The 23,178-nt window shown below is 39.7% G+C and overlaps 1 protein-coding gene and 1 non-coding gene across 3 annotated transcripts; one reads left to right on the top strand and one right to left on the bottom strand.

The window, feature by feature from the left end:
* Positions 1-214: 214 nt before the first annotated feature.
* NIPAL1 (NIPA like domain containing 1) lies at positions 215-23,039 on the top strand. Of its 2 annotated transcripts, none has more exons than XM_003933643.4 (6): positions 215-766; positions 9,096-9,365; positions 13,463-13,519; positions 16,496-16,586; positions 18,704-18,864; positions 19,372-23,039. In XM_003933643.4, the coding sequence occupies exons 1-6, from the start codon at positions 721-723 to the stop codon at positions 19,980-19,982; spliced, it is 1,236 nt and encodes a 411-aa protein (XP_003933692.1). In that variant the 5' UTR covers positions 215-720; the 3' UTR covers positions 19,983-23,039. The 2 variants fall into 2 exon arrangements, with proteins under 2 accessions (XP_003933692.1, XP_003933693.1); XM_003933644.4 differs by having other exon boundaries at positions 215-732.
* LOC120363703 (U5 spliceosomal RNA) lies at positions 10,008-10,119 on the bottom strand. The gene has a single exon (XR_005579158.1). It is a non-coding gene; the product is annotated as a U5 spliceosomal RNA (small nuclear RNA).
* Positions 23,040-23,178: the final 139 nt, after the last annotated feature.

The following is a 23,178-nucleotide window of genomic DNA, read 5'->3' on the forward strand; positions in this document are numbered from 1 at the left end:
CAGTTACGGATTGCTTTTCTCTTAAAGGTTTATTTCAAATATCTCCATGACCCAGGTAATTGGACAGCGTAGGAGGAGCTGCTTGCTGATTGGAGACCGACTGGGGAGTGGACGTAGGGGGCGTAGACTGACAGCGACAGAAGTTGGTAACAGCACAGTAGGGCAAAGTCTGCTCTGCAGCCCCCAAAATAAACGAGTGTAGCAATCGGCGCAGAACCCCAGCAGTCAGCAGCTTCCGCACAAAGCCACTAACATCGGAAGGCTTCCCAAAGCAGCAGGGCTCTGACAATCTAGCGCGGGAGAGTTTTTGACCCGAGAGGAGCCAGGAGGGGGCCTCGGCTCAGCCTCGGCGCCACTCAATTCCCGGAGTCGCCTTGGCGGACTCCACGCTCCGAGAGACGCCGTCGGCCTGTGAGGCGTGTCTGTGCTTCTCTAGTTCCTCCAGCCGCCGCGCGAAGGGGCAGCTGCTCCTCCCGCCAGAAACACGAGTTACCCTGGGCCGCCCCCAGGCCCGCCGGAGCGCTGAAAGCGCCTAAGCACCCCTGGGCCGCGCCCCGCGCTGAGGCCCCGCCTGGCCAAAGCCATTGGCGGAGGCTGCCCCGAGGGCGGGGTCAAGGCGCCCCTTCCCGGACCCCGCAGCCCCACCCGCAGCGGGCCCGCCGGGAGGAGAGGCCCAGGTGAGGAGCCGGCGCCCGCGTTCGGGAACCCCCGTCCCGGGCCATGGGGGCACAGGTGAGGCTGCCTCCCGGAGAGCCCTGCCGAGAAGGTTTGTGTCTGCCCTGAGCCGAGGGACCTGGCGTCTGGGTGGCGAAAAGACCGGGTGGGCGGGACCGGAGACTTGCGGAGACTGGAAAGGGGGGATGTGCCGACTCTGAACGTGGTCGTTCACTCAGTCATTCATTCATTCAGGCCGCCGGCCGCCCAGCCAGGCGTTCAGCCCTCATTCGCGGGTGCCTAGGCGGTTCGGGCTGTGCTGGAATACAGCAGATGGGACTCCCACTCGATTCGCTAGGCCGACCCGTGTCAAGTACAGTGTGCTGCGTGTGGGACGAGGAAACTCGGGATGCTGTGGGAAGAATCCCGAGTCCCTCTGAGAAGGACGTTTCCTCTGACTCAGGCTCACTTCCAGAGTCCGCGGCCGAAGTCACCCGGTGGGCAGACGGCGTGTCTGCCTCGGGAGTCGGGGGACGTGGGAGTCCTGCGCTGGCTCCCGGGAATCGAGCCCCGCGAGAGGTCGAGCGCCCAGGGCCGCGGGGGTTGGTGCTGGGCAAGTCTGGGCCGTCCACGTCTCTTTTCGTTGGAGGTGACAGCGTCTCCAACCCCACGAGCCAGTCTGACTCGCTGTACAGTCACTTTGGCTGCTTAAGGCGAGAGCCCTGCTGGAGAGGAAATCAGGATCCGGGAGCACTCCTTGGCAGGCTCTTCTCACTGCTTCCTGGGATGGGATCTCAGCTCCCTCCTGAGCCCTGTGAAATCTCTGGGCGAGGCTCCTTGCCCTTCAGCTGTGACCTACAGAAAGCTCACCAGTTCAAACACTGGGGGGCTTTCTCATTCTCCATACAGAAGGCCCCGATGAAACTAGGGAATCGGGTAAGGGGAGCGACCAGAAGGGTGTAGATCCATTGAAATGATGGTTTTCACCGTGCCAAGGGGAAAGCAGCTTTTTAATTTACCTGGTAATGCAGCAAAGGGAAAGGGAGGCAGTGCATGGCATGGTAAGACACACATACATGTAAATAGTCCTCTTACATATATAGATATGTATATATGTACACATCTTTGCAAAGGTGCTCACAAGTTCCCTGTTTTCCTCTCCTCTTGGCTCTTCCAGTTTATTCCTTGATGGGGAGAGGCTCTTCCAGATTATTCCTTTTTGACAAGTGAGTTCGTCGAAACTATGCTAACAAGTAAGAGAAGGGACACCAAAAAAAGGAGAAATGCCTGAACAAGTAATAAACTATTTTTTTTTTAATGTAGCTTCTGTCAATGTCCATCTACGCAGCTGGATCTAGAATTATTTTCTAGTCTTTTTTTCTCAAAAAGAACAAAAATGCCTGAAAAACTCACCAACTATTTAAAAAAAATTAAAGGCAGCAGGATCTAGAATTATTTCCTTGTCTCTTTTTTCTTAAAAAAGAAAGTGCCTTAACAAATAACAAACTATTTTAAAAAGCAAAAAAAATTAAGGCAGCTGAATCTAGAGTTATTTCCTAGAGAGTCAGGTTGTGTGCCCTTTTTCTAAATATTTTCTGAACCAGCAAATCAGACGGTTACTGACACACCCACCTTTGTTTACCTAAGGATCTGTAAGTAAGGAGGGTGTATTAATTATACTCACTTGTTTGAGCTTCCGGGTGTTTTTCCTGCTTTGCTCATGCATTTAGTTCCAACAAGAAACATTTAAGCTCCAGGCTTAACACCTATGATTAACCATGGTAATTAATTGTGTGGAAAGCTGGTGGAGAAAGACTTAGAAATCTGAATGTACTTTATTAGTAGTGGGAAGGGATTAGGCTTTGGCATCAGACAGTCTGAGCTGTAACTTAGCTTCCTTGAGCCTTGAGCCTGTCTATAAACTGGGGCTCATCCCTCCAGTTTACAGTTGTGAAGAGTAGGTGCAGGTGGGGTTACACATGAAGTACATTACTCAGAGCTTGACGTGGAGTAAACAGACTCAATTTTTCACTTGTTCATTCAAATAACAAGAGTCCCATATGCCGAGCACTAGGATAGGTGCTAGGATAGAGGGATTTGCAAGACAGTCTGGACCTAGACGCTAGGACTAGGTTTTACTCTCATGCACCTTACTGTTCAGATGGCAGCTACTATGCAAGAAAGAAAGTAATTTAAAAGGTCATTATAATAGCAGTAATGTATTGAGAGTGTAGGAAGGTTTAGACTGGGTATTCAATGAAAACCCCTTAAGAAAGTGATATTAAAGCTGAGACTCAAATGACAAGGGGTCAGTCATGAGATCTGAAGATAGAGCTTTCTAGTTAAACTTCCACAAAGAAAAAGTTAATTTCATACTTTGATTTTGATTTTTTTTTTTTTTTTTTTTTTTTTTGACGTGGAGTCCCGCTCCATCACCCAGGATAGCAGTGCAGTGGTGCAATCTTGGCTCACTCCAACCTCCACCTCCCAGGTTCAAGTGATTCTCCTGCCTCACCCTCCTGAGTAGCTGGGACTACAGGCATGCACCACCATGCGCAGCTAGTTTTTGTATTTTTAATAGAGAAGGGGTTTCACTGTGTTGACAAGACTTGTCTTGAACTCCTGACTTCAAGTGATCCTCCCACCATGGCCTCCCAAAGTGCTGGGTTTACAGGCATGAGCCACCCACCTGGCATTGGTTTTGACTTTTAAAGCTATAGATGCTTCAAAAGAGTCTCTAATCCAAAATGATCTTTAAAAGAAACAAATTCAAACATGTACGAAGTTTGTTATGAAGGTGTAATGAAGTATGAGACAGTCTATTTGATTGGGAACATTAAATAAGGTGATGTGATGGAAAGTGACTAAGAGGTTCCTTGAGATTGGGAAGGCAGGAAAGGCCTCTCTGAGTTGCTCAGTCCTCTCACTTAAATGCGAAGAAGCTAGCTATGCCAGCCAGCATGCTGTAAAAGGGTCAGGAAGGCTGCTTTTATAAAAGCTTAAGGTGAGAAAGGAACAGAAGAAAAGGCAATAGTAGGGAATGAGGTTAGACAGCTGGAGACTCTTATAGTCCAGTGAGGGCAGATAGGATAATCAAACAAACAACTATACATATGTTAAGAGTGCCATGGCAAGTAATAAAAGCAGCATCAAAGGAAATATTTTTTCAAACAGGATTAAACAAAAGAGCCTTTCTGCTAAGTCTAAAAGCAGAAACCCTGAGGGGCTGAAGAAACTGCCATCAGCCAGGTTGCCTGGAGTGACACAGGTAGTACGTAATACATATTTGTTGAATGAAGAAAAGAAAATTAGTATTTCAGAGAGGGGTGAGAGGGAGAGTAATGCAATATGATGTCAGAAACAAGCCAGTTTCAGAGTATGGGAAGGAAGCTTTCAAAGTTCAAAGTTAGTGAGGATTGAGGTTTTTTCATAAGTTGAAATGAAAAACCATAGAGGGGACAGGGAGGATTAAGCCAGGGAGTGATATAACCTGGTCCCTACTGGTCAGTGTTCAGAGAATAAATTGTAACAGACATAAAGATATTTCCTTCAGTTATTCCTCTGCTACTAAGAACAGGCCAATATATCATATATTCTTGTTTCGGTTTCTAGGTCAACTGAAGGTTGACTGATCTAGATGGGGCTCACCTATGTATATCTGCTTCAGGCTACACGTCCACCTGGGTTTGGCTCCTTTGTGTGGGATGAGGTCCCATCTGCTCCACGTGTCCATTTGGGTCCTGAGGTTGAAGGGACAGCAGTTCCTCAGGGAATTACAGAGATGCAAATGAGTAAACCCAACCACATAAGCATTTTTGAAATATAGTTTCATATCACCTCTGCTGACATCCCATTGACCACCAAATTACTTCCAGCCCAACATCAGGTGAAGTACCTTTGCCCACACTGGGAAGGGTAAGGGGCTGAATACTGAATGAATAATAATCTAAACTATCACAGTAGAATAGATGGTGAGACCTCCCCCCCAACTGGAAATATCTTGCAGTGATTGAAAATGTAATTCTATGCAAACACTTTCTTAAAACCAGAATTCTCTTCCATGTAATAAACTGGACAATTTAGATTATTATTTAAATTTATATTATTATTCTCTATAGGCAAATAGTTGACAAATTATTTAAAGCATTTCATCCATATCTAAACGTTAATGATATATTTCAACTGGCTTTTCTTATGCTTTATATGGTTTTCTGAAATAGAATGCTGGCTGGGAATTGGGTTACTTGGTCCTGGTTTTAGCAGTTACATAACTTTGGTCAGTGTCACTTAATATATTGGCATCAGTTACTTTAAAATGTCTCCTATCTCTCAGTGCCTGTGAGTTCAGAACTGGTCCATCAAGAACATTCATGAGACACTAGTATTGTAAGTAATTCTGAGAACAAAGACAGGTTATGATTAAACTTTAGAATCATTGAGTCAAAGTCCCTTATTTTACCGATGAGGAAACTGAAACCAAGAGCCATTACTCAGCTTGCCCATGATTATAGATAATAGATCTTCATTTTTAAATTTTAAAGGTGTATGTATGTAAACTATTACACCTGTACATAGAAGATAAGTATTAGGTTGAACCATATGAAACTGCTTGTCATAGGGTTGAAATTTTTCAGTTATCATCAATTTCATATAGTTCAACATAATATAAGAACATTAGGAGTACTACTTAACTATCGACCAAGTATAAAACAGAAAAATTAGTTGAGTGATAGTTATACAGTGGAATTCTCTAGAACAGTGGGGGGCAAACAAACCCTGCAGCCACATGCATCATGTTTTGATGAAACTCAAAAACAAGCAAGTCACCAAAGAAATACTTTATCATTACATTTTCATAGGTACAAAAAGAGGCAAAACATTTAAAGATACATGGAGAAAATCATTTTTTTAAGCAAAAGAATGTTAAAGAGAAAATCAGGATACTTGTTAACTCTGAGGGGTGATGTTTATTTCTTAAATTGGCTGGCCGATACATTGGTGTGTGTGTGTGTGTGTGTGTGTGTGTGTGTGTGTGTGTGTGTATAGATATATATGTATATATATATCTATATACACACAATATGGTATGTATATAGATATATATAGATACATTGGTGTGTATATATATATGTATATACATATATATCTATATATGATGTATATAGATATATATGTATAGATATACATACATATATACACATATATATCTATATATATGCCAATGTGTATGTATATATACCAGTGTAATATATACACCAATGTATCAACCAGCCAATTTAAGAAATATATAATATATATAACATATATATATATATGAAACATATGTTTCCTAAATATTCATTACTTTATTTAGAAAAATAAAGCCGGGTGCGGTGGCTCAAGCCTGTAATCCCAGCACTTTGGGAGGCCGAGGCAGGTGGATCACAAGGTCGAGAGATCGAGACCAACCTGGTCAACATGGTGAAACCCCGTCTCTACTAAAAATACAAAAATTAGCTGGGCATGGTGGCGCGTGCCTGTAATCCCAGCTACTCAGGAAGGCTGAGGCAGCAGAATTGCCTGAACCCAGGAGGCGGAGGTTGCGGTGAGCCGAGATCGTGCCATTGCACTCCAGCCTGGGTAACAAGAGCGAAACTCTGTCTCAAAAAAAAAAAAAAAAAGAAAAGAAAAATAACATCAAATAAGAAAGACATGTTCCTGGCTGGCAAGAGTATCCATTGGTATAGTCACTTTAAAGGACTCTTGATAGTGTCTATTAAATTGAAAAATAATGAATGTAGTAGATGTTCTCTTTCTGTGGGATAAAGTCTGTATTAAACTCCCTGGAAAATTACTGTGCTTACTTGAATCTTGAGAAGCCAACTGTGACTTGAGATAGCTTTGATTCCTTTAAAACACTCCAAATTCCCTGCCCACACACCCTCCATTACCCATCTCTCCCCTTCTTCTGTAGGTCACTCCACACCCACTAACCCATCCTTTGTTTCCTCTTTCAGTCATATCTGCCACAGGCTCTCTCCCTAACATGTTCCCAAAGCATAAAACAATTTAAGTTCTAAGGTCAGTAGCCAGACACGATTTTTATTATTTTTCCTGCCATAAAACTTGGAGCATTCATGCCTGCCAGTTACAATGAGAACTTGCAAAATCCAACAGTGATCATTTGCTCTCCCTTATCAACTTCTGCTCCCACACCCCCTACAATGTCAGAATCATTGTGCTATGTCAACAGCTTAGAAGGAATATTGTTTCACTGGAATGAGATCCACCCACACTGATTTCAGAGATGAAGTTTTGGAATGGTTATGTTAACTGCATAGCAAATTACATGAATGCAGCCATGGAATTTACTAGTAAGTCAGGTTCAGTGTTTTCTCAGGAATGAATGTAATCAAAATTCTTACAAAAATATACTTAATCACTTTTCATTCTTGAGGCTTAGATGAGATAAACATTGTTTGGAACAAGCTTGCTAAGGACCGACTTGTTTGAAAATTTGCATCAGCCTGGCCAACATAGTGAGATCCCATCTCTATAAAAAATTTTAAAAATTAGCTGGGCATGGTGGTGTATGCCTATTGTTCCAGCTACTTGGGAGGCTGAGGTGGGAAGATTATTTAAACCCAGGAGGTCTGAGTCATGATAGCACCACTGCACTACAGCCTGGGTGACAGAGTGAGACCCTGTCTCAGAAAAAAAGAAAAGAAAATTTGCAACAGTTCTTATTAAAACAGCCAGCCTGAAAATTCTCCAGTATTATAGAATACCCTGAAGTAATATAATTGTCCTTAGAATATTTTGTTCTGACTTTGAGTTTATTCTGGAGTTCTGTTTCTATGTTTGTTTTTTCCTGTTTATGGAGGTCTCACTATATTGCACAGGCTGGTCTTAAACTCCAGTGCTCAAGCGATCCTCCAGCCTCTGCCTCCCTAAGTGCTGGGATTACAGGGGTGAGCCACCATGTCCAGGTATTCTGGATTTCTGAAACAAAGTTGGGTCATTTTCAAATTACAGAGATAAATGAAATAAAATTCATGAAAACCTTGAATTATGTTATTTTATTATTTTCCAGACCTGAACTTCGTGAGTGTTTCTTAAATTTGAATGTAGTAAAATTCAGGTGGCTGCATGAAGCTTTGCCAGAGGTGCATAGGTCCACTTATGGAAATCTTGCTACTGAGACATCATTTGATCAAACTGTCTTTTGTTGCTTATATGCCTTCTTAAGATTTTTGAAATGTAAACCTTTTCTAAAAATTGAATTCCAAAATTGTATCTTACATAGTTTCTTACATAGTTTTCATTAACTATAAAACTTACATAGTTTTCATTAATAACATAGTAAAACATTTTCATTTTGTGTTTTAGTGTTTAGCCTCAAAATTCCAAGATGTTTATAATAATGCATCTGGTTCAGGGGATTTACATGCTTCTTTTAATCTTATCCTTTAAAAAGCCTAATGATATTTAATTCATTTTTTTATTAGATTCTATTTTCTTTAGGAAAAAGTGAATTAATAAACCTGAAAAATCAGGGAAAGTGGTACAGAAAACTAAACCCACTTTTAAAACATGTTTTCTCAAATATATAATTCTTCACACCTACCAAATGACTCATACCCTACAAGAGTTAGACAGGTTTCTTTTTTTTTTTTTCTTTTTTTTTTTAAGACAGAGTCTCGTTCTCTCACCCAGGCTGGAGTGCAGTGGTGTTATCTCAGTTCACTGCAGCCACCTCCCAGGTTCAAGTGATTCTCCTGCTTCAGCCTCCAGAGTAGCTGGAACTACAGATGCACACCATCATGCCCATGCCCCGTTAATTTTTGTATTTTCAGTAGAGATGGGGTCTCACCATGTTGGACAGGCTGGTCTCGAACTCCTGACCTCAGGTGATCCATGTACCTTGGCCTCCCAAAATGCTGGGATTATAGGTGTGAGCTACCACACCCAGCCAACAGATTTCTTGCAGTGTGATTCCTAGACTGAGGTTGCTATGCCTTCTCCCTACGTTCAGGCCTCACAAGCCCTGCTTTCCAGTAGCCACGCTGATAATGCAGAGTGAAGTGGATGTGACGGGCTGTGATGAACTGTTCAGCACCAGCCAGGTCAGAACAGTTATTTGCGGCTCCATCAAGTTGCTGATTCACCAGAACAAAGACACAAGGTTTGCCAGATCGAATTTATAGGAGGAATCCAGACTTTCATGTGAAATTGTTCTTTTTTAAATGATGACAGCTAAACACTTTAAAATCATTTTTAAAAACCAGTGCTAGCCAAATTAGCAATGTCTATAGGCCTGTGGGCCACCTATTAGGGACTTCTTTGCATGTAATAAAATGTTTCAGTACCTTCCACTCAAGGCTCTGTTCGCTGCAGAAAACCAACAAGCATTAATACCTCTCCCTTTCGTTCCTGACGTTTTCTTCTTTCCTTTTGTCCAGGATATGTGCTGTCTCTGGTCTGTCCAAACTCCTCCTCCCAGGCTTGGTGTGAGATCACGAATGTGTCACAGCTGCTGGCTTCTCCTATGCTCTACACGGACCTGAATTCCAGCATAACCAACCTGAGCATTTCAGCAAACGTAGAAAACAAATACAGTCTTTATATGGGCTTGGTACTGGCAGTAAGCTCCAGTATTTTTATTGGCGCCAGCTTCATATTGAAAAAGAAGGGCCTCTTGCAACTGGCCAGCAAGGGCGTTACTAGAGCTGGTAAGAAGCACATGCAACTAGTGAATTCAAGTCTCTAACTGCAGAAATCATCCTGTTGTAAGGCCACAATGCTACAGTAATAATAACTCACTGCCTCCGTTTATCTTAGTCCCTGTCTTCTTGATGGAGTTGGCTGTGTCTTCCAGTCCCTGATCTCTGCCACCTTTCCAACTTCCTCTTCTGCTTTTCTCCTCCTCATCTACTTTTCTCTTGTTCCTGGAATAGGTCTGGTTCTTTCCCATCCCAAGGTCTTTTCACATTGCCTGGAACTCTTCTCCCTGCCCTTCATTCGGCTGACTCATCCTTCAGACTTCAGTGTGAGTAGCATCACCCCAGAAAGGCCTTCCTTGACCATCCTCTCACAGTAGGTCTCCCCACCCGACTCCGTTATTCTCTGTCACTGCACTAATAGTTTGCCTCACCATACCTAGGATCATTTTTAGTGGTACATGTATTCTTTATTGTTGCTGATAGGTTTACTTGCTTATTGATAGTAGATTCTCAAAAACAGGAACCTTCCCTAGCAGTGTTTGGCACCTAATAGACATTTATTAAATCAATAAATGGATAACAATAGAATTAGGCTGCTATTTATAGTGACACTTAAGATGCTGAGAAGGTCTGCCAGACTATCCCTTCATTAACCATGAGTTTTCATTTTCTTCAAGAATAATAAAGACGTAAGTATTTTTCTCCATGGGAATCTTTGGTAAAAGGCAAAAGATTTATGGGATCAGAAGAGAAACCAGAGTAAGACCTAAGTATTTTTCTAACATCCATATGGAAAAAAAAATCAATGACTACCAATCACGCAAGCAAGTTTATAAAAGAGTACCATGAGATGAGATTTATACTATCAGAAAAGAAAACATATGTGCTCTGTTAAAACAATTTGATACTGGCATTAAAGCAGACAAAATCAAAGATAATTTAAAACTTATAAGCAGACCCAAGTATATATAACAACTGAATTTGTTATTTTAAAAAGTGGCATTTCAAACCTGTGGAGAAAGGACAAATCATTCAAAGTATTGAGACAATTGGGAAAAATTAGAGGAGAAAAACATGGAAGTTCTACTTGATACCATTCAGCAAAATACATTCCAGATAGGTTAGGTTTAATTTTAAAATGAAATAATTATTAAAAGAAAAAAGGTTTTTCTAAGCATAAAAATAAAGGAAGAATTTATTTTATATAAAGAAAGAAAGTATCTAGATTGACAAACATTCTATATGGAAACACTTTAACTGAAACTAAAAAGCAAATGATATATTGAGGGGAATATGATGAAATATGTGACAAAGTATAGTTAAGTTTCATAATATTTGAAAAGTGACTGCAGTCAATAAGAAAAAGATTAGTACCCTAACAGAAAATAGACATAGCATATAAAGGAGAAACTAACAAAATAAGAAATGCAAATGACCAATAAATATGCATAAGTAAATATTGTTTCACTAGAGATACCAACTAGACAATAGTCAGGTCTAGTGTTGTAGCAGAATTCCAGCTTAGTTATTTGCAAATTTCTTAAGGAGAAAATCCCAAATAAGCACAGCTAACTACTTTGCAAAATAATCTTCATAGTTTATATATCCTGTTTATAACAAAATCAATTAGGTCAAATTCAGAGAGCTGAGTATATTAAAATTGGTAAGAAAACTCCATTTTCTGTAGTAAATATAATGACATAAAGTCACAGATTAGAGTATTAGGAAGATAACTTTTTGAATAGCTTTAAAGCATTTTGTCTTTTTCAGTAAACTAGATAGAAACTTCATTTCAGCATGCCAAGGTAGAGAATCAGCAGAGTGCATCTGCCTGATGCTTGTTATTCTCTCACTGACTAATCCAAAATCTCAAAAGCTCTTATGTCAACCATCTTCTTCCCTTTACAGTCCTCACTAGTGACAATGTAACTTACTATTTATATTTTCTGTTTGTAATTTTAACCATAGTAAAAATGAAGTATTTATGTCCATACCTCTGACTGACATAAATACAGTGAACTTGATGATTAAATAAAATTTCCTACAAATTAAGAAAAACTTACCTTTTGTGGAAAAACAAAGGTGACATGGCAACATAATATAGAAAGTTTTAAGCAATCCTAATTTAAAAGGACAAAGCCGGAGGTATCACAGTATCTTCAAATTATACTACAAAGCTATCACAACCAAAACAGCATGGTTTTGGTATAAAATATACACATAGATCAGTGGAACAGAATAGAGAACCTAGAAATAAAGCCACATACCTACAACCAACTGATCTTTGACAAAGTTGAAAATAACATACACTAGGGAAAGCCTACCCTATTCAACAAATGGTTCAAGGAAAATTGTAGAACCATGTATAGAAGAATGAAACTGGACCTTATCTCTGACCATACACAAAAATCTACTTAAGACGAATTAAAGGCTTAAATGTAAAGCCTGAAACTGTAAAAACCCTAGAAGAAAATCTAGGAAAAACTCTTTCTGGACATTGGCCTAGGCAAGGAATTTATGACTAAGTCCTCAAAAGGAAATGCAACAAAAACAAAAATAGACAAATGTGACTTTATTAAACTAAAAAGCTTCTGCAGAGCAAGAAAAATAATCAACAGGGTAAAAAGCTAGCCTGCAGAATGGGAAAAATTATTTTCAAGCTAAGCATCTGACAAAGGTCTAATATCCAGAATCTACAAGAAACTCAGACAACTCTACAAGAAAAAAACAACTCCATGAAAAAGTGGGTGAAGTATATGAACAGGCATTTTTCAAAAGAAGACATGCAATTAACCAACAAATATATTAAAAATATATTCAATGTCACTAATCACCAGAGAAATGAAAATTAAAGCCACAATGAGATACCATCTTACCCCAGTCAGAATAGCTATTATTAAAAGTCAAACAACAACCAATGTTGGCAAGAATACAGAGAAAAGGGAATGCTTATACTCTGTTGGTGGGGATGTAAATTAGTACAACCACTACGGAAAACAATATGGAGATCGCTCAGAGAACTAAAAGTAGAACTACCCTTCAATGCAGCAGTCCCACTCCTGGGTATCTAAGGAAAAGAAATCATTTATTAAAAAGACACTACACTCATATGTTTATCACACCACTATTCACAAAAGCGTCATGAAATCAACTTGTGTGCCCATCAGCAGAGGACTGGATAAAGAAAATGTGGTATAATTATAGACACACACCATAGAATACTACTTAGCCATTAGAAAAATGAAATCATGTCCTTTGCAGCAACATGGACAGAATTGGCAGCCATATCCTAAGTGCAGTGACTCAGAGACAGAAATCCAAAAACTGCATGTTTTCACTTATAAGTGGGAGCTAAACAGTGAGTACATGTGGACTTTCAAAGTAGAATAATGGACACTGGAGATTCTAAAAGGTGGGAGGGTAAAAGGGAGGAAGCAGGTGAGGGATGAAATACTACCTGTTGGGTTCACTGTTCACTATTCAGGTGATAGATAGACTAACGCCCAGACTTTACAGCAGATTCATGTAACACAACTGTACTTGGACCCCTAAATCTATTTTTTAAATCAGGAGGAAAAAAAAATTAAAAATGAACTTCTGATTCATAAAAGAAGAAATAAATGAGCAACAAACATAGAAAAATGCAGATTGAATTGACATATCATTTTAAGACTATCAAATGTGCAGTTTTTTAAAAAAAATTGACATAACTTTTCTGCAGGGCAGTTTGGTAATATATGTAAAGCTCTTTAAAAAACACATTTTCTCCTACCCAACAATTGTACGTCTAGGAATTTATTCTGGAGAAGTAATCACTTCGGTGTTGCAAAGATGTATGTGCAGGGAGATTCCTGAGAGCAGTCTATTTGTAAGAGAAACATGGAAAAAAATCTAAATGCAATTAATCCATTAGGGGATTTGTTAAATCATTGTAAATTGAGGGAAAAAAAGGTTTGGAAATGACCAAGTAAATAAGCTAAAAGACTTTAGAGTTACTGACTTAACTTTTCTAACCATAATCCAGTACATTTTCTAGAAGTAAATTCTTCAAACCTTCCTCCAGTGTAGAACCCAAATTTTGTTCATTTTTATTTTTTGCGTTTTAGGACAAGGTGGACATTCTTACCTGAAGGAATGGCTCTGGTGGGCAGGATTGCTGTCAAGTAAGTTTTTAGCACTGAGAATACTGTTTATGTGTAAGATAGTAAATAGATTACGTGAAATTTTTCAAAATCGGTTCATCTTCCTGTCAAGAATGGAACAAGGATGGAATTTAAGTCTAAAAATTTTTGTGTTGGTGTAATATATTGTCCTATGTATACTAATATATATAAATTAATTAATTTTTACTCTTATTTCCCACCCCCTGTGTTCTCAGGACTGTCCTGAAATGCAAGGGAAAAAGTTGACCTTTGAAATATATTTTAACCACAGACTTCTTGTATTTTCTTCACCATAACAACAGAGAAAGTGCTTTTCTTTCATATTTTCCCACCTCCTAATTTGAACCTGTGACTATTATAGCCACATATTTTCTCAAGAACGAGTACATTTTCCTTGCCAGGACAACACCATGGATAAGTGAAAGCCCTCTGTGGCTGCTTGGTACTGAACAAATGGAGAGGAAATGAGGGGTGTCAGCACTGTCTTTCCTCCCGGACCTGCTGTGAGGATTAAGTGAGACTTAACAGGATCTGAAAGCACTGTCTAAATGCTAATGTGATGTCCAAGTAGAAGGTAGTGTTCATCTCCCTCAGCCACTTTTGCTGACTCGTTCTCCCTCCTAAGTCGTATGAACTTTCTTAAATCCCAGATGGAAAGCTCTCCCCCAAAAGGGCATCATAAATTCCCTCTGTGGCCAGAAGTCTTAAAGCTTCCTTGAATTTACCCAAACCAAGCAACACATTTCAGTATTTTTAAGATCCTGTTATGGGAAGGAACTGGGTACTTTTTCTTTAGTAAATGGTGGAATCTAAAAGGTTGATTAATACAAATAATTTAAATATGTATAGCCCCTTCAGTTGTTTTTTGTTTGTTTTTGTTTTTGTTTTTGTTTTTGTTTTTGACATGGAGTCTTGCTCTGCGACCCAGGCTGGAGTACAATGGCTTGATCTCGGTTCACTGTAACCTCCACCTCACAGGTTCAAGTTATTCTCCTGCCTCAGCCTCCAGAGTACCTGGGATTACAGGCACACACCACCACATCCACCTAATTTTTGTATTTTTAGTAGAGATGGGGTTTCACCGTGTTGGCCAGGCTGATCTCAAACACCTGACCTCAGGTAATCCGCCCACCTCAGCCTTCCAAAGTGCCGTGATTACAGGCATGAGCCACCACACCTAACTGCCCCTTCAGTTTTTAGGGTGCCTTTACATACATTTTTATTTGAATAAAAATTGACAAGGGCTGTCTGGGAAGATTCCAGATAGATATTTGAATCATTCTCTTTTTCTCTCTTACTTGCATCTCCCCACCTTCTACCCACACTTGGCAATGAAAATATAAGTAGAATATTATATGACTACATTTGCAATTTTATTTTCTCTGTGTTAAAAAGTTTATATCAGTATTGAAGGGAGAAAAGCATACGTTGGAGAGTAGGTAAGTGATATATATACAGTACTTTAATCATGAAGTTGATGTTTTCCTGGAAAGCTATCTATAAAGATAAAAATATAAGTTATGTAAAGTATCCAAGGAAATCTTAATATTCCAAGAAAACTGCCATGGTTCACTCCTTTTTGAGAAAGAGTCTTGCTTTTCTCACCCAGACTGGAGTACAGTGGCGTGATCTCAGCTCATTGCAACCTCCACCTCCTGGGTTCAAGTGATTCTCCTGCCTCAGCCTCCCAAGTAGCTGGGATTAAAGGTGCTTGCCACCACACCTGCCTGACTTTTGTATTTTTAGTAGAGATGGGGTTTCACCGTGTTGGCCAGGCTGGTCTTGAACTCTTGACCTCAAGTGATCCACCCCCTCTCCCTCCCAAAGTGCTGGGATTACAGGCGTGAGCCACTGAGCCTGGCCTTGCCATGGTTCTTTCTATGAGAGCAATGTCTTAATTATTCTATAAGTTTAGATTTGCTTAATGATGTTTCCCTAATGCTGCGTACTCCTATAGATTTGTGGGGATGTAGCATCGCAGCCAGACAACGGTACAAAGAAGCATTTGCTGGTGTAGTTGCCAGCATGAAATACTACATTCTGTGGGCAAGTTTCCAGCTGTGTTCTGTGAGAATAACTTGGCCTCAGTACAAGAGCCCAGTTCTTGAAGGGATTTCTCTAACTCTAGAAGTTATTTAAAGCATGCTATCTCATGCAAGTCTAGAGTTCCTCTAATGAGAAAATGATTACATTCAGGAGCATATCATGACTTTAAAACAGCTGCGCGGATCTCCTTAAGCTACTGATATACTGTTACTTGCTTGTAGACCATATACACTAGAGCAGGCATCCCCAAACTTTTTACACAGGGGGCCAGTTCACTGTCCCTCAGACCGTTGGAGGGCCGCCACATACTGTGCTCCTCTCACTGACCACCAATGAAAGAGGTGCCCCTTCCTGAAGTGCGGCGAGGAGGGGAGGGGAGGGGCCCGGATAAATGGCCTCAGGGGGCTGCATGCGGCCCACGGGCCGTAGTTTGGGGACGCCTGCACTAGAGGGATATCTAACTTTATGGGGCTATAGCTATTCCCTACCTACACACCAGATTAAAGCATTCTAATTTTCCAAGCCGGTTTTGTTGGTTGTGGGTAACCTACAAAACTATGGGTATTCTTGAGTAAGTGAAATGATTCTCTGCCTACTACAAAGCTACCTCTACTAGATTTCATCAGAGTCACCAAATATGTCTTCAATATTGAAGTAGCTAAAAAATCTCTGTTGAAAGCCATTTAAAGTGGATACTCATCTGTCACCACTTTTTGCATCGATTGAGTTTGTATCACCTGGTATTACAGTTTGTCTGCATCTCTTCATAGCAATTATCCCTACCTGCTGTAAAACAAGTGACATCATTCTTTTTTGCTAGATCTTCCCATGTATTTGGGTTACAAGTCCACTGCTTTGCATGAGTCATTTGTTTTTCTCTTCTGACAAGTGAGCCCATTTTTAATATCAGTATCTCTGCTTGCTGTCTAGTGGGAACAGGAGAGGCTGCGAATTTTGCTGCTTATGCTTTTGCACCTGCCACCTTGGTCACCCCGCTGGGCGCTCTGAGTGTTCTCATAAGGTATGTGAGCGATGATGAGGAACTTGGCTTCTAGAGGTATTTTAAGACCAAGATAAACTTAAACCATAAGAAACATACGACTATGGCTATGTGAAAGCAAACACGCAAATCTAGAAGTCTAGATGAACCCAAATTATTTCTGACATTCCTGGGAGGCTTTGGACAAGTCACTTAGCCTCATTTTACTCATTCATAAAGTGAGAATAATCCTTTTTCTTGCCTGAAATCACAAAAATAACTTGAGAAGACTATAAAATAAATAACAGTAGAAATAGGACATCAACTGTCACATTATTTTCAAAACCCAAGACACAGTGAGTTTGATTTCCTACTAACATAAATGTGTGCTACATTTTTAACAATGCAGTGAAGCATAGCAGATTTTTTAAAATCTGCCATCAGAACAAATTGCCAGAGTCCATAGTGGTTAATGACCATAGTTATCAGAGGACTTTTAAAAGCACAGTGTTTTGGTTAAATTCCAACTCTCACTAAAATTCTTTCATTGTTTGCTAGATACTTAGTTTTAGTACTGGAAACAGAAATAACTTTCTTATTTCATAGAATGTGGATCTAATCCTTCTGAGTTTATCTTTATTATGATCCCAAATGAATTTTGCCTGTTCTTCTCTTGTCTTTTTCTTTTCTATTCATTATCCACCTCTTGTAGAAAACTTATTATTGAGCCTACTCAATTCTTTTTACCTTCTTTATAGGATTGTTGGGAGAATTAAGTGAGTGAATAAAGCCCTTTGAACACTTGACTCTGCAGTGAAGTGCTAGTATCAGTAGTAGTAATAGTCGTGTCTTCACTAAGGCTGCAGTCCTACAAGTGGCCACGTGAGGGCAATGCTAGGAAAGTACCTGGTAATTGATCATAATCTTGGGGACAGATGGGCAGTTGATTGCCTTCATGGGGATGCCAGGGCATTAGAGGAAGAAGGCTGGTGCGCAGAAGCCACAGTAAGCACACTGGTGGAGCAGCAAGATGGTATACTCTGGTGTCCATGGCAGTGTGATTCTGGAGTTTCCTGAGGCCACAGCAACTGAAGCATTAGGAGTACCAAATAGGTCTAAGTATCAGAGCAGTAGCAGGTGGTAAGGAAGTATTTTGATATTTTGAAAGTCTATATTAAGCTTGTCCAACCCACGGCCCACCAGCTGCATGTGACCCAGGATGACTTTGAACATGGCCCAACATAAATTTGTAAACTGTCTTAAAACAATGTGAGATTTGTGTGTGTGTGTGATTTTTTTCTTTAGCTCATCATCTATCATTAGTGTTAGCGTATTTTTTTCTTTTTTTCTTTCTTTTCTTTTTGAGATGGAGTTTTGCTCTTGTTGCCCAGGCTGGAGTCCAATGGCGCATTCTCAGCTCACTGCAACCTCTGCCTCCTGGGTTCAAGCAATTCTGCTGCCTCAGCCTCCCCCAGTAGCTGAGATTACAGGCATGCACCACCATGCCTGATTTTTTTTTTTTTTTCAATTTTTAGTAGAGATGGGTTTTTCCATGTTGGTCAGGCTGGTTTCGAACTCCTGACCTCAGGTGATCTGCCTGCCTCAGCCTCCCAAAGTGCTGGGATTACAAGCGTGAGCCACCGTGCCTGGCAGTGTTATTATATTTAATGTGTGGCCTAGCGAAGCCAAAACATTGGACACCCGTGGTCTGTTTGGTTGTAGTGATATGAACTAGCTGATTATTAGCCCTGGGAAGAGTAATTTTTCTTTAGGAATATATCTTCCTTTGAAACATCCATGGGCATACATATTCTAAATGTATCATGCCAGTAAGATATAAAAGATTTTCTGTTTTGCTTGGCTTTATAGGAAAAGATGGAAAAATTGAAAATGACTTGAGTAGAACCTCTTATAAGGTCATTGGAAGATTATGAAGATATATATTATAGCTCTTTAGATATTAAAAAAAATGAAGCACATTTGATTGCCCGTCAGTTCTGAGTTTCAAACCAATCTAGGTTTTTCCATGTCATATAGCATATTCCAGCCAGCTCACTGGGATACTTGGTGGCCTGTACCACCAGTATGACTTCTGAGTTGCCGTGGGATCAAAAGGTAATTGAACTAGAGTGATCTTTAATTTTTTTCTCTCCCAACAGTGCGATATTATCTTCCTACTTTTTAAATGAGCACTTGAACATTCATGGGAAAATAGGCTGCGTATTAAGCATATTGGGGTCAACTGTGATGGTTATCCATGCCCCACAAGAAGAGGAAGTCACTTCTTTGCATGAAATGGAAATGAAATTGAGAGATCCAGGTCTGTGGTTCAACCTAAAGAAACACTCAAATTCTGCTTCACTTTCTCTCCTCACCAAATAGTATTTGTAATAATATTGCAATAAGCTTTCTACAAGCCATGTTGTGGGTTGTGAGAAACAGTAAGGTTTGATTACTATTTCTCCTGAAAAGATGGCAGAACTTACTTTTGTGTTCATGCTTCCCCTTTTACACAACCAAAGGGAGAGGGAGGGATGGTAGAGGCAAAAGACATGTATTCAAAATCAAATCTTTGCCACTTTCTTCCTCTGAAAATAAAAAGTTAATCTGATAATATCTGCCCTAGCTCATAGTGTTGGTGAGATTTAAGTATTTGTGAAAGTCCTTTGTAAAATATTGAAAACTATGCAATAGAATGTTGTTTTAAATTTGATCTCACTTCTATTTCTAAAATACCTATGCTCTTAAACTCATGACTAACAAGATTTCAGAAAGGTATAATCCTGTGAGCATTTTCTGAAGTCAAATTATTTTATCTTCCTAACAGGGTTTATTTCCTTCGCTGTGATCATAACTGTGATCTCCTTGGTGCTGATTTTGATTGTGGCTCCCAAGAAAGGACAGACCAATATACTGATCTATATTTCAATCTGTTCTTTGATTGGAGCGTTTTCAGTTTCTTCTGTCAAAGGCCTGGGAATTGCCATTAAGGAGCTGATAGAATGGAAGCCAGTTTACAAACATCCCCTGGTCTTTGTTTTGCTGGCTGTACTTGTACTTTCAGTAACTACACAGATTAACTATCTCAACAAGGCACTGGACACCTTTAATACCTCTCTCGTGACACCCATTTATTATGTATTCTTCACATCCATGGTAGTGACTTGCTCTGCTGTCTTATTCCAAGAGTGGTATGGCATGACAGCTGGAGATATCATTGGGACCCTTAGTGGATTCTTCACTATTATCATTGGCATCTTCCTTCTACATGCTTTTAAAAACACTGACATTACTTGGAGCGAGCTTACATCTACCGCTAAGAAAGAAGTCGTCTCTCTGAATGTCAGTGAAAACAATTATGTTTTACTAGAGAACTTGGAGTGTTCAGCCCCAGGATACAATGATGACATTACCCTGTTTAGCAGAACTGATGACTGAAGGCTCTAGAAACACTGAGTTTTAACCACTATGAGACACATGAAGAAGAAAATGAGTGCTTGCTTCTTGGAAGAACTGCTAGGAAAGCTAGGATTTTTACAGTTCTAACTAATTTAGATGTGAGGCCAAGTAAAAATGTCATCTTTTGGGCCATGAATTTGAAAATCAAATTGATTATCCTCCAGAAGACTTCTGCTGCTTTTCATTTCTACAAACTTTGAAATTACCCCTAAGGATCAAAGAAGTTAAAGAGCTATGTGTGTCTCAGAATAATCTCCTTCTTCTGGTCACAATATATTTGTCTCTGCCAGGTGGCTCTTCATTTCTTTGGTGGCTCTTTTTAGACTCACAGTCATTCACTAATATAAAATTAGCAGTGTTCTGTTACATGCAGTATCAGCCATATTCTCTCTTGAGTAATAATTTTAAATTATTTAAACTGAGAAGAGAGACCAGGCACGGTGGTTCACATCTGTAATCCTAGCACTTTAGGAGGCTGAGGCAGGCAGATCACTTGAGCTCAGGAGTTCAAGACTGCCCGGGGCAACAAAGCAAGACTCTGTCTCTACAAAAAACATAAAAATTAGCCAGGTGGCACATGCCTGTAGTCCCGACCACTTGGGAGGCTGAGGTGGGAGGATCACTTAAGTCTGAGAGGTTGGGGCTGCCGTGAGCCCAGATTGCACCACTGCAGTCCAGCCTGGGTGAAAAGTAAGGCCCTGTCTCAAAGAAGAAGAAGAAAAAAAAGGGCCAGGGGCTTTTGCTTTTAAAAAATTTGTTTAAAATGAGAAGTGAGATCACGGGTGCTTTGTTCTCCCTTCTGCACCTTCCTTCTTCTAAAACTATATAGCTAAACAGTTATTTTAAGAAAAAAGAAATTAAAAAAAAAAAAAGCCTGCTTTGTTAGTGGGCTAGAATACACAACACACACACACCCATGAAGAGCGTATGAATTCTAACTTATTGCCATATCATAGGAATTTACTACCAATTAAAGAGGGAGAACGGAGGAAGAGAAAAATACTTCAGACCTCAGAAAAAGGAAACAGTTATCTTCTCACAAAAAACACAGGCACATGCGATTGTTTTCACAGCTTCCATTAATTAACTCAAGTCTGGAAGACATAAGACAAAATGGAGTTTCTGTAGAAGTCAGGTGAATTCAGCTTTGGAGTCACTTATGTTCATTTTTTTCCCTTGCTTTTACTATTATCCTAAAGGTTATTTTTTCTTGTTGATACAGAGATTTTTGTAAAAGATTGCTACATTACTTTAGGATTATATCCTATATTTCAATTGTTCACAAATGTTTGATCCCTAAAGGGTGAGTTTTCCACAGACTGTTTGGAAACAACTAGAAAAATCTTTGTGAAAAATCTGAACAAATTATCATAATGGCTCTCTTGAAGTTTGGTACTTCCACCCTTATTAAGGAAATTATGATTAGTTACTAACTATTAAAAATAGGTATAGAATAGGATAGAAAGTCAATTTCCTAGCAAGCAAAATACCAAGACCTCAGTGGCTACTGCAGGAAAATACCTTTTGCACATTAAAATGTTTATACAATTTTCCTCTCTCATTTCAAATGCATGCAAGGAATAACATTTTTGGTGGTCTTTAATGTAATGGACAGATTTACTGTCACTAATTTTATCGAAAATAAATTGTCTATCTTATTTTTATACTAATCTTATTTTTCTCAAGAATTCTAACTAAAAAGATTGTCATTAAAAAAATTCAGGTTGACTGAATTTTTTTCTGCTCTAACCTTAAATGTTACTAGGTTCGGTTTTTGTTTCTAAGCTAGCTCAAGACTGCCCAAGGTCATAATGGTAATCTTTATTATTCAGAATTTGATCAGCATTTCCACAGGTCTATTAAACTATGACTAATGTTCAGGATGACAACCTACCTGACATGGCTGCAAGGTCTTAATGTGCCATTATAGTCTTTTCCATAGTTTAGTGTTGAGTGCAATTCTAACACCTTCTAAATTTTTGAAAATCGATAATCCATGGAACATCCATAGGTTGATACCTCAGGTCAAGTACGTGTTTACTCTGTTGATTGCTGTTTCACTTTACTTGTATATCAGATGTATAAGCTATGAACACAAGTTTGTAGGAAAAGTATCTTCTGGCTGGGCAGTGGCGCACACCTGTAATTCCAACACTTTGGGAGGCTGAGGTAGGAGGATTGCTAGTCTCCAGGAGTTTGAGACCAGCCTGGGCAATAAAGCTAGACCCTATCTCTCTTAAAAAATGTAAAAAATATCAAGAGGCTGAGTCAGGAGGATCACTGGAACCCAGGAGTTCAAGACTACAGTAAGCTATGATTTCCAGCCTGGGTGACAAGAGACCCTGACCCAAAAAAGTATCTTCTGTTAAGGTTGCATTTGAAAATTGCAGAAATTAATTTTTTTTTCTTTTAGTATTAAGAACTTTATTGATCTCTCTAGGACACCTTCTTGGTGAGGAAATTAATGGCATTTTTCATGACATCCAACCTGAGACTCTGGTGGTTCTCTGTTCTGGTAAATTAAGGTTTCAGGCATTTCTTTGTGTCACATTTTACAAGGTGTTTGCCCTTGGTACGTTATGACCAGGTCAAAGGTTCCCAGACACAAGGCTTAATGTGTACGTTAGATGGGAAAATGAACTGGTGTTGACGTGAATGCATGCCCAGGAGGATGACTGGGAAAGATTTAATGATTGAAATATGCTGAGAAACAATGAAAAATTTGAAAACTGTCTACATAAAAGTCACTGATGGGCACATGCATTAAAAAACCAAAATATTATTGCAAATCTGACACTAAAAAATATTTTCCCAAATATGAAAATATTGACTAAGGAAGAATAAAATGCTGGACCCCTATAGTCAGACTATTAGTCTTAACTGGTAGTTTATGTATATATTTTAATACTTTGTCATCATGTAGATTTCTTAAGATTTATTGTGTGACAAGAGCAGAAAATCAAACACTGTATATTCTCGCTCATAGGCGGGTGTTGAACAATGAGAACACATGGACACAGGGAGGGGAGCACTACACACTGGGGTCTGTTGGGGGGGAAATGGGGGAGGGACGGGGGGTGGGGAGGTGGGAAGAGATAGCATGGGGAGAAATGACAGATACAGGTGAGGGGACGGAAGGCAGCAAAGCATACTGCCATGTGTGTACCTATGCAAC

The sequence above is a fragment of the Saimiri boliviensis genome, chromosome 3 (assembly GCF_048565385.1).
Source record: "Saimiri boliviensis isolate mSaiBol1 chromosome 3, mSaiBol1.pri, whole genome shotgun sequence".
Classification (NCBI taxonomy): domain Eukaryota; kingdom Metazoa; phylum Chordata; class Mammalia; order Primates; family Cebidae; genus Saimiri; species Saimiri boliviensis.